The sequence below is a fragment of the Pollachius pollachius genome (assembly GCF_949987615.1).
Source record: "Pollachius pollachius genome assembly, chromosome: 6".
In the NCBI taxonomy this organism is placed as follows: domain Eukaryota; kingdom Metazoa; phylum Chordata; class Actinopteri; order Gadiformes; family Gadidae; genus Pollachius; species Pollachius pollachius.
Window position 1 is genome coordinate 11,112,415 of NC_136939.1, and position 11,279 is coordinate 11,123,693.

Sequence of the window (11,279 nt, forward strand, 5' to 3'; positions counted from 1 at the left end):
ATTAATATGATTCTTGAACTGAGATTACCACACAAAAAAATAGCTTGTGCTTTTTTTGTGCTTTTCAAATGTTTGATGAAAGAAACACAGAAACACATCCTGTCCTTCCAAACGTATCTTGTTACTGCGACTACAACGCTCTCATCAAAAGCTGAGGTCACACAATCAGAGTGGCAAACAAAACGTTGGGATAACCGACAGAACCGGCATCACATCACATGACTTTTTGCGTGAAAAGAAGTTATGAGATTTTGCAGTCTCTTGAACTTATCTCCTGTGTGAAGGACTCTGAGGAAAAAAAAAGAAAACAAACTGTGAAACCGTTTCAGTTTCGTACCTAAAGGAAGACGAAGAAAATGGAATCACTTGTTTATAATGTGAAGATTGCCTAGGTAAAAATAACGAAAAATCATGATATTGAATGTTCTGATTGTTAAATGTGAAGTTTGTCCCATCGATATTCTTTGTTTGTTTATTTTAGTTTTTTAAATGGATCTTCCAGAGCAAGTGACATTAGGGAATATTTTTATTTTGTTTATACGCTTTGTTGTCATAATCTATTGTGTCTCAATAGACCAATTGTAATAATTAAAACATGTAAAGATACTGGTTTTGACTTTGTGTCGTACACACACTGCATTTCTTTATCGCCAGGGATTTAAACCAAGTGATTTTCTTCCTGAAAGCAAATAATATCAAATAGGTCAAATAGGTCTCATAATCATTAAAATTAACGTTTTAAGTCTGTATTATTTATAATTAGTGTATATTCAAATTTTTCAAATGATTGAATACAGGTTGATTATTTATTATTTTTATCTACCAGCAACTTTTATTGTCTCTGGTATGATTTTTCTGTATAAAACTTAGTTGTCACAATCTAAGTATAGGTTCAATCCCCTTAAATTGTGACTCTCGCTTTCTCTAACTTTCTCAAGTACTCAACTTCGCCAGCCTGCATAGTTACGAAACCTAATATAAAATATATGGATAGAAATGATCCTTAGTTCCAAATTCTAAACTTGTTCTGATTGGTCGAATCCAAATCTATCATCATTACTCCAGCTTGGCTAAGTTTGTTATCACTCTCATAACGTTGTTGAAGTTAGCTGGAAGTTAACTTTGTAGGGACATGGACTTCACTTAAAGGTGATAAAGGTAAAAGCTGTAATTTGAGTGAAATCTGTAAAAGATGCATTGTCATCCTTCAGCTATTAGTGAGTGAAATGCTCTTTTCTGGTTGACTGCGGCCTGCCTCTCTACGAGACTATTTGGATTTTAGACAGTTCCTGGCTCATTCTGGATCAATCAGGGCATATCTTCGCTGATTGGTTCAGAGAATCCATTTTGCCTGTCAATCACATTCACACACACAGCATAATCATCTCAATGGCAGAGGAACCTAGGGAGGTTTTCTTTTTGTGTTTATTTTTTGAAATATTGAGCTCTTTTAAGCTTTCTCTCTCTACACAACCCTAAAATCGTACCTACAACAGCTTTCAACGGTTACCCACCAGCAACAATCATCAAACATAAACAGCAGATTCTTTAATTAACAGTAAAGGTTTTTGAATGAGGGGGTTGGGGCATTGAACCAGGAACCCTCTGATTTCAAAATGTTGCTATATCAGCCGAAACATAAACACAGAGTCAACCACCCAGAAAACAAGATGGCGTAAGTGATCATAACGTATTGTCCTTACTAACTATGCAGCGATTAGAATATTGTCATTTTCTAAGGCTGTGATTCGATTAGTTGTTGGTTTAGCTGCTTTCAGCCAGCTGGAGTGTCTTCTTCGGCTGTTAGCAGTTGGGGAAACACATTTTATTGCAAGTAGTCTAGCGTATTGTCAATGGAAAATAAACATTTGCTAGCTAAATGTTTTTGTTTTGATATGTTGAGAAGGCTGATAATTCTAATGAGAGTCTGGGCCTTAACTACAAGAATAGGCATCCGATCTTGTATGGCCTCTGGCCGTACTGGATATACCGTATTTAACAATATTATTTTAGTCAATCTTAATAACCGGATAACAACACAACATTACAAACACTACTACAATCTATCCCTCAAATGGCGAGAGACGAGAAAGATTCCTCTAATCCAACGTGATTTTCAGATATTCACCTTTATTATTGTTGACTGGATGAACACTCGTACACGGATGAAAGGGGCATGAAAATAAACGCCTACTCTGCCTCTCCACTCTGACTGAGGAACACTGGTTTACAGTGGTAGAACTCCGCCACTCAAGCATGTCGAAAATAGCTTTGGAATAACAGAGGCAGCAAAAGCCACCGGGGGTGATGAAGTTGTTTGAAGTGGGTCACAGCAAACCCGAGTGGGTTTGAGCGAGATTTGCTGATAGACTTTTTTTTACTGCTGCTTGAAGTACTGGCAAAGAGTCGACGGGTTTACCACAAACACAAGCCACCTTTTAACACGTTCATCTGGCCTGTGTTTTACTCTTGTATCAAGAGTCTTTGTATCAAGAAATGACTATGATGTTCAGTCAGTGTGACTAGAGATATCTGGCTAACTTCGGACCCCTGGCTTTCTGGAAGTTCTGGTGGTCTACATGCTGCTGGCGGTTGTACCATGTGGGCCATCCTACATGGCCCCAGATGTCAGTCCCTCTAATTAGACCTAGACTGGTCTAAGGCCGGTCCAGTCCAGATCCAACCCTCTCATTTACCACCGTCCTCCCATGGATACTTAAAGCGCTGGCCAACGCCTGGCGGGGCCTTAGCAAGAACGCACTGGGACGAGAGAAGGGAAGATCCACGTAGGTTTTTACTGAGCAGCCACGAGATAATCTGGTAAGAAGCTTGTTAATGTTATTCTGTTTCATATTGGTGCACGTGTGTGCACCAATCTGATGAACTGAACAATGGAGAGTGAATGCTTGTGTTGTATTATACTGTATATTCATGCATCATTTATTTGTTCAATTGCAAATGGTGCCAAAGTGTGTAGAATAGGGTTAAATGCAGAGGGAAACATCACCTCAAGGATAATCTTGTTTTTTCAGTGTAGTCTTAGTTCATCTTTTGATATCATGTTCAGATGATCTCACATTGGTGGGTCGGGAGGGGGGAGGGGGGGGGGGGGGGGGGGGGGCTTACCCTAACCCTAACCCAAAACTCAAAACTCACAACTCACAACTCAACTCAGACTCACCTCCACTCAGAACCTCAAGTCATGTTTTTTTCCCCCACAATATGTGATCAGGTTTAGAGAACCCCCTGCCCCGCCCTCGATCCGACGCCACCATGGCCATCGCCAGAGAGGCCGCCAGGGCCATGCTGTCGGACGCCCTGCTGCAGCAGGGCTACGGCACGGGGCGCCTGGCCCAGCTGGAGCTGGAGCTGCCCCTAGACAAGGTCATCAAGTTTGTCTCCGTGGGTCTGCCACTGCTGCTGGTGTCCATGGCCTTCGCCCGCGAGGTCTCCCTCGGTGAGCCCCCCGTTTCATCATTATTAGTGTTGTTATTGTTATTATTACTTTTATTAATATCAGGGGGTTTAACCCAGTTCCTAACAGCTCGTAACATGACCGGGAGCCCATTAGTGTTATTATTATTTTCACCTGCGTCTGGGATTAATTATGTATGTCTTGTTTTATCATACATTTTTGGGGATATTTTCAATTAAGTTTTTTATTGCTGCTCTAAATCTGGGTTCTTCCTGCGCTATTATCAATCATCAGCCACTATTAGGAAAACTACACCCAGGCTAGTAGCTTGTTCCTGTTATATGCTCTCCACTAAATTAAGGTTCACATTAAGCTTAGCATTGATAGGTTGATTATCTATTTTGTTTTTCATTTTATATAATTGTATTTTATTTTTATATCAGACTTACACATCCGGTGTTGGCCAGAGTTGTCAAACTCTGCTGGCTTCTTTCAAATGAAGGGTTTTTTTGTAGGCTGTACACACACACACACACACACACACACACACACACACACACACACACACACACACACACACACACACACACACACACACACACACACACACAAACACACAAGCTGTAGAGAGAGCAAGAGAGAGACAGAGAGAGAGAGACTAGAGTAAGATGGGTGACCCAGGAGAAGGACTGAGCAGCCCAAGCCAGTGTGGTGCAACCAGCTCTCTCTGCAATCAGCCCCCTCGCGTCTGACGCTAATAGCCGCGGGGACGCTGGAGCCAGCGCCGGTGGCGCTGTAATTACAGCCCCGGACCCCGCGGCACCGTGGCGGGCGGCACAGCCTCATCCATACAAGCAGTCAAACAAGAGGACATGTTGATTAAGCAGAGGGCGCCTCGGCACACGACTGCACAGCACGCTGTTTATTACGCTGCGACAGGAAGCTATGGATCAGGGGCCGACTCTCTTCCTCCCGGGAGGTTGTTGAGTCTCACAACAGTGGCTGATTGCACTGTTGTCTGCTGTCTGGCGCGCTGCGCACCTGCCTTCTCCAAGACGACACTTTCTCCCGTTCCCGCGCGCGCACCAGCGTCGCGTACAATGATGAGGTGTTGCTGCTAATTGGGAGGGAGTGTGAGCGGGGGGAGGTGGGTGGGGCGGGGGTAGTTTTGTTTTGTGTGTGTGTGTGTGTGTGTGTGTGTGTGTGTGTGTGTGTGTGTGTCTACTAGGCTAGCGCTTTTCGCCGGATTTGGTGCTCATCACAGAGATGATGTGTTCCATGGCAAAGAAAAATAACCAGAGGGTATTATTATGTGAAAGGAAAGTCGAGTGGGACAAAAAAGAAAACGGGTAGACTACAGTATTTAGACGTTGCCCTTACAAGAACATGGTACAGCTCAGGCTACAATCACACTCAAAGTTGGGGGGAGGAAAGAACTGCACCCTTCCGGTTTGAAGAACAGACTAAGCAAACAGAGAGAATAGAAAAGTCAAACAGAGGAACATATTTTTACAGGAAAGCTGCACGTCGCTCCAGTGCTCTTCAAACCCACCTCTACTGTATAATTAAAAAGAAAAGTGGTGAGGGAGCCCAGCCCGAGACTGACACGCTCTCATTCGACAAGCGCATGAGAAAGGGTTGAATGTGAGAGCTGTCTGTCATCCTAATTAGAATCTGATCAGCACAGAGAGCAGCTTTGATCGAGGCCAATTACTGGGTTCTAGTCGAGGTTGAGTTTATTGTAAGCAGGCCGAGTCGTATTCCTCGTAGGGCTTGTTTCTTATTTGACTCGGTCTTTTCACCGTTACCGATGTGTAGCTGACGTCGGGATATTGACAAAAGCGCTTGTTTGCCGCGTGTGAAGTGATCCAAGGTTGCTTGTTGTCATGTCAACAGCTTGACGAAGAAAAGAAAACAATATATATCTCGAAACACCAAAACATACGTTGTTGTTTGGTTTTATTTGGGAACAAAGCACATATAGGATGAAAGTATACAGTTATACGTTTTATTGGCTAGTAGAGTTATCTTCTCTGCCAAAGGTGACACAGACCCCGGAACAATCTCCCTTTCCCATCAGGTCAGCTGAGTCAGTCAATTGCTTTAAAAAAACGCTAAAAAAAAAACACCTGTTAGGCTGGCCTTTCTTTAAGTTCATTGGACTGCTCTGGGTGACAACTAGTTTACTGAATGATATTTCACCACACACACTCATATACGCATGTGCACACTCTCTCCCTCACACACACACACACACACACACACACACACACACACACACACACACACACACACACACACACACACACACACACACACACACACACACACATACACACACACGCACCCATACACACGCACACACACATGCACACACACACACACACTGCAGTTAACAGTACAGTACAGTGTGTAATGAGATAAACTATATGGTGCCACCATGTTCTGAGCCCTAGATTAGATGGCAGTGTGCAACATTTAGATGTGAAGGTTGCCAGTAAAAGAAGAAGCTGTGCCTTGTCACTTATACAACTCCCATGTAGCTCGGAGGAACACACCCATGGGTGTCTCCTCCCAAACGCTTGTCCTAGCCCGGTCCGCCCGATGCCAGATGGAGGTTCCTTCAAGTGGTCGGGACCACATGTCGGTGATCTAAATATAAGGCCGCTTGGCACGGGGCAGCCACGACTCTATGAAATTACTAGGGTAGCCATCCAGAAACATGTGATTTCTGCTCTGGAGGGCGAGAGATTTCTTCAGGGGAGGAGGAGGAATGGAAAAATATGGCCGAGCTCAGATGTGTGCCTGCCAGTTGTGCCTCCCCAGTACCAGAACTACTGTTTTGTGTTTGCGTTTTTTTCCTATTTATGTGCATGTAATTTGAATGCATGCCTGCGTGCAAACATGCAGCATAATATGTTGCGGCTGCTATAGCTCTAAATGAATGCCATTTTGTTTGACTGTTTTATCCAAAGTGCCTTCCAAATACCCTGAGTTTATATATAGGGAATCAAACCCTAGAAGTCTCAATGCTATGCCATTGCTAGACAATTCCACATTAAAGCTCTGTAGACTACTTAGTATAGACGACCTAAAATCTAAATGCCTCTAAAATTGTAGTATGTATGCATCCATATTGCACACACATAATAACCCTACTTACAAAACTGTATCATCTCTGCAGGGCCGCAGATCAGCTGTTTCCCCCCAAGCAACTTCACGGACAAGCAGGCGGGCTACGTGGACACGTACTGCTGGGACACGCTCATGCACCACGAGTTCGACAGCCAGGGGAATTTTGAGGAGCGTTCTCTCTGGGTGCACAAAGTGAGTCGGGTTGATTTGAGTGGGTGCACTTCGTCCGACTTTGTTGTTTTTCTTTTGTTCTTTGGTTTTTTTGTTGTTGCCCGGAGCATATTTTTGAATTAGGTGTCTCGCTCCATTATTTTGTTTATCGTGAACTCACAGTGGGTGGGGATTTCTGGAAGCAGTAGCTACTTGAAAAAGAACCAAACATTTTTTAAAAAAGTCAAAGATTCGCCACAAATAATTGCCACAAACTTCATGTTCCTGCTGCTGAAGGCAAGCTATTTTCCCGAGATTTTTCTTGGAATAATAATTGTGACATTTTAGACCTACTCATTAAAGTCATAACCTGTTCTTGCACAAGTTGATGGTGTATTTAATAATAGAGTAGGGTTATCCTATTTTTAGGTCACGTCAAGTCAATTGTATTTGCATAGCCCTTAATCACGGTCAGTCTCAGAAGGGCTTCGCAGGCCAAGATTATACAACACCCATCTATTCCCATGCCCTTCCCGGGGCATGGGAAAACTTCCTAAGACATAAGTGTACTTTTTCTCTTGTCATTCTTTCGCTCTTATTTTTAGGAATGGTGTATTGACTCCAATAGAGTAGATTCTCAATATTCATCAAATCAATTCTGGGAATCGATTAACACAATTAACAATATTGGAGTCGACTCCGGCTGTGGAATTGAAGACGCAATCATTGATGCATTAGAAGTAAACAATTTAATTGAATGCATGTGAATTAGTTTGTTTTTATTTAAAAGCCTTTCCATACAAATCTATGTTTGATTATTTTGGTCTGATCCATTAGCTTATCAAATATGACAAAAATAAACCATCAATCTTATTTTTTTGGGGTCCTGGAAATCAATTCCAAAAACATCTGCCACCTTCCGTCCCTAATCATTTCCCCTCCGTACCCAGATGTTCCCCTACTCCCTGCTGGCCATGGCGGTGCTCATGTACCTCCCCGCCCTGATCTGGCGGCAGCTGGTCATGCCCATCCTGGGTTCGGACCTGCTCTTCATCATCGACGAGCTGGACAACTCCTACAACCGCTCGGTGCGCATGGCCCAGAGCATCCTGGACATGAGGCAGAACACCAAGAACCCGCTCACCTTTCAGGCCGAGCTGGACAGGTGAGGGCTGTGCACTGGGTTGGGCTTTGAATGTATAGTGAATTATGCTGATTATGCTAATATGCTGCGCAACAATTAGCAAAAAAAAGACTCAAAGAATGCTAATTGTGCTAAATATGGTATATATAAATAGATATTTGTTAACTATATGCACATTTTATTATAAATACAGAGAACTTACGTTGAAACAAGAAGCTAGCAAGCCAGCTTGTGTAAGCATCAAATGAATGGCATGCTCTATACCACATAATGCTAAGAAAGTGTGTGTACATAATGAGCACACAAAACAAATCTGTCACCGCCACGGTGAAATGCTAAAACACATAATAAACCACAGTGTACTTTGTCACAGTATGTGTCAACATTGACCTGTTGCGGGGTTTTCCCAGAGCCAAGAGGAAGCGCTACTATGAGTACCCTCTGCTGGAGCGCTACATGCAGAGCAAGCAGAACTCCTACTTCCTGGTCAGCATGCTGTTCCTGCGCGGCTTCCTGCTGCTCATCTTCATGACGGCCGCCTGCCTCTACCTGGCCTACTTCCACCTCTCGGCCTTCCTTCAGGACGAGTTCAGCTGCTTTGTGCGCACCGGCGCGCTGCGCGACCAGAGCTGGGTGCCCGAGATGGTGCAGTGCAAGATGACGGGCCAGCTGGTCTTCCAGGTCATCAGCGTGGCCAACGGCGCCATCTACGTGCTGCTGGGGCCCATCGTGCTCTTCAGCCTGGTGCGCCTCTTCGTCTGGGACACCACCTTCCTGTCTGTGTATGAGGTGCTGCCCGCGCTGGGCCTGATCGCCAACCGCAAGCTGGGCTGCCCACTGAACGACCTCAACGTGCTGCTTCTGTTCCTCCGGGCCAACGTGGGCCAGCTTCGGTCCTTCGGCAAGGTGCGAGCGCTGTGCTCGCTGGCGCCCCCGCGGGTGGGCACCGCCACGGCGGACCAGGGCCTGGGCGCCATGCTGACCCAGGAGGAGCTGGAGGAGCACGAAGAGGCTGCGCTGGAGCTGAGGGAGGAGGTGGACGAGGCCCGGGAGGAGGGCCGGCTCAACCTGGTGGACATCATGACGGTTCTGGGGGCGGCGCAGGGGAAGGTGGTCAACTGCGGCGAACAGAGGCCTCTGGTGGAGGAGAATATGACCCTGGGTACCGTAACTCTTATCTACACTCTCAAGCGCATTCTGCTAGTGGCCATATTCGTCTACATCGTTTGGGATGTCCTGAAATGGATTAAGTGAGCCTCCTCTTGACAGGCAGTAAAATACATGAGAAGTGGGCTCTTTGGCCAACCATAAAGAGCTTTCTTATCTAGCGTGCTAGCCTACCACAGAGCTGGCACTCCTGTCATCATACAGCTAAGGCATCACAGACTTATAATACAGTAATGTTTTTTTGCGCACGTCAGCTATTTTTTGTGGTTGTGTGTTGCTCCTAATTGGTTGTTTTTCTTTTCCTTTCCTGCTGCCTAATCAAAGTGAACAGCCGGTTTTCTAAAATAGTCTCTTTGAAAGCAACAAAATAACATATAGGGGAATACATTGATTTTATTTTTCTTCTTCTAGTACTTCCCAGCCCTAACTACCCTCTCTGTCTCTTCACAGAGCCTAACCACCAGGGGTACCATGAGTTGAAGGAGACTACACCATTTAGTCATATTTAGGCCACCCATGGCCTGAATCAATGCGATAGTACTCTAGTCAAAAGATGTTGGGAAGCAAATCAATGGTTTTCATTTTTATCTTTTTGTATTGGGTTGAACCAAACCAACCAGAAAAAGAGCCTATTTTAGAACGACATGGCAAACGCTTTGTGGAAGAAGTACGCCCATTTAGATGGGGTTTGGATGATTGTCAATCACACGCCAACTTCCAATCAATCTCAAATGGGAACGTTATAGTCTGCTACTTTCTACTATGTGTTTTTAAGACAAATATATTAATAACAACCGACTCTGGAGTCATATATATTAACTTTCCTATTGTTAATTATTGTTTAGTTGTAAAACAATTCAATTATTACTTTATTAATACATTTTCCATGAAGAGCAAATGTTTAAACAATTCACACATACACATATTTAAGAAAAAACATAGGTCAGGTCAAACCAACTCTGAACTGTAGACTTGGATCTGAACTTATCTCTTACTGTAATGTTTTGTCATACTAGTTTAAAACATGTTTTATTGTACCTCTATTTCACTATTATTTGTAATGCATCACATGGCCTCATGTTTCTAATTTATTTTCTGAACTGAAAAAATACATGCATATCATGTCATATGAATAAAGGAGTACCATTTGCATGTGGGTAATGTTTGTTCTTGAAGGCTATTGTTGATCAATGTTTGTCACTATATAACATCGACCACAGGAAAAACAGCATATTATGAAAATAAAAAAGTCAAGTAATTCCTACCCTTTCTTTCTAAAATAAAATAAAAACAGTTCTATGTATTATGTATAGCCATTAAAGGTCTGTTAGAGCTTGTTCACTTCAGAGATAAAACAACAAAAATGTCAAGTGACTAGATAAAATGAACTACAAACTAGGCACTATTATTCAAATCTTGTTTTTTTTAAACAATGCCAGGAGGATGTCAAACTATCTGATGCACAATTTATTTCCGTCCTTAGTTTCCAAAACAAGGCTATTCCCCTATAGCGTTATATTTCAATGAAGCACTGTGTTTCCTCCCTACGGTGTAAAATAATGCTTGACCACCCACAGAGATAATGTCCACAATTTGCCTTTTGGTTTGTGTGCATAATTGAGACGCAGGGTGCAACCAATGAATAGATCCCCGTGCCTTGTTTAATAGTCAAGCAAATGTTTTTTTGAAATTGTAATTATCTTTGCACTTGGACAAAATAAAATTGTCTTTCTTTCAGTTTTTTGTTTTTCTCTTCCAGCCGTGTATTTGTAACATATATATTTATATATTTTTTATGCTACAAACACACACACACACGCACACGCACACAGAGACAGATACACACGCACATTCACACACCAGGGCAGCACACTTCAGTGTTGGTGCTCTGGACAGCTGTGACCTTTAGTAATTTAAGATTAACTGAGTCCCGAATCGACAGTCCTTTATCAACCATCTGTAGGCTACCACTACTCAGTAAAATATGGCGGGAGGGTGCTTAGATCTTTGCAATTCTGTTTTGCCATCAGACGACTGTTAATCTTTAATAATAGCTGAAATTGAAAAATATATAATTTAAAATCAACGACACTGCTCGCCGTTTTAAGGTGGTTGCACTTGCATTTCGCCACCAGAGGGCAGTAAAGAGTTATGGTATGGACGAATTATTTGTTGACTTGATATAACTAGCCACTCTCGTTTACTTTACACCAATGTTGATGCACCATATTCGACAAAACTTTTTTTAAATAGCTTTTTTGTGTTAAC

General features: G+C 43.2%; 1 protein-coding gene across 1 annotated transcript; it reads left to right on the plus strand.

The window, feature by feature from the left end:
* Nucleotides 1–3,273: 3,273 nt before the first annotated feature.
* On the plus strand, nucleotides 3,274–9,098 carry LOC307077176 (pannexin-3-like; the record flags this gene model as incomplete). The annotated part of the gene is made up of 4 exons (XM_079738501.1): nucleotides 3,274–3,457; nucleotides 6,600–6,742; nucleotides 7,651–7,865; nucleotides 8,255–9,098. The coding sequence occupies 4 exons, from the start codon at nucleotides 3,274–3,276 to the stop codon at nucleotides 9,096–9,098; spliced, it is 1,386 nt and encodes a 461-aa protein (XP_079594627.1).
* Nucleotides 9,099–11,279: the final 2,181 nt, after the last annotated feature.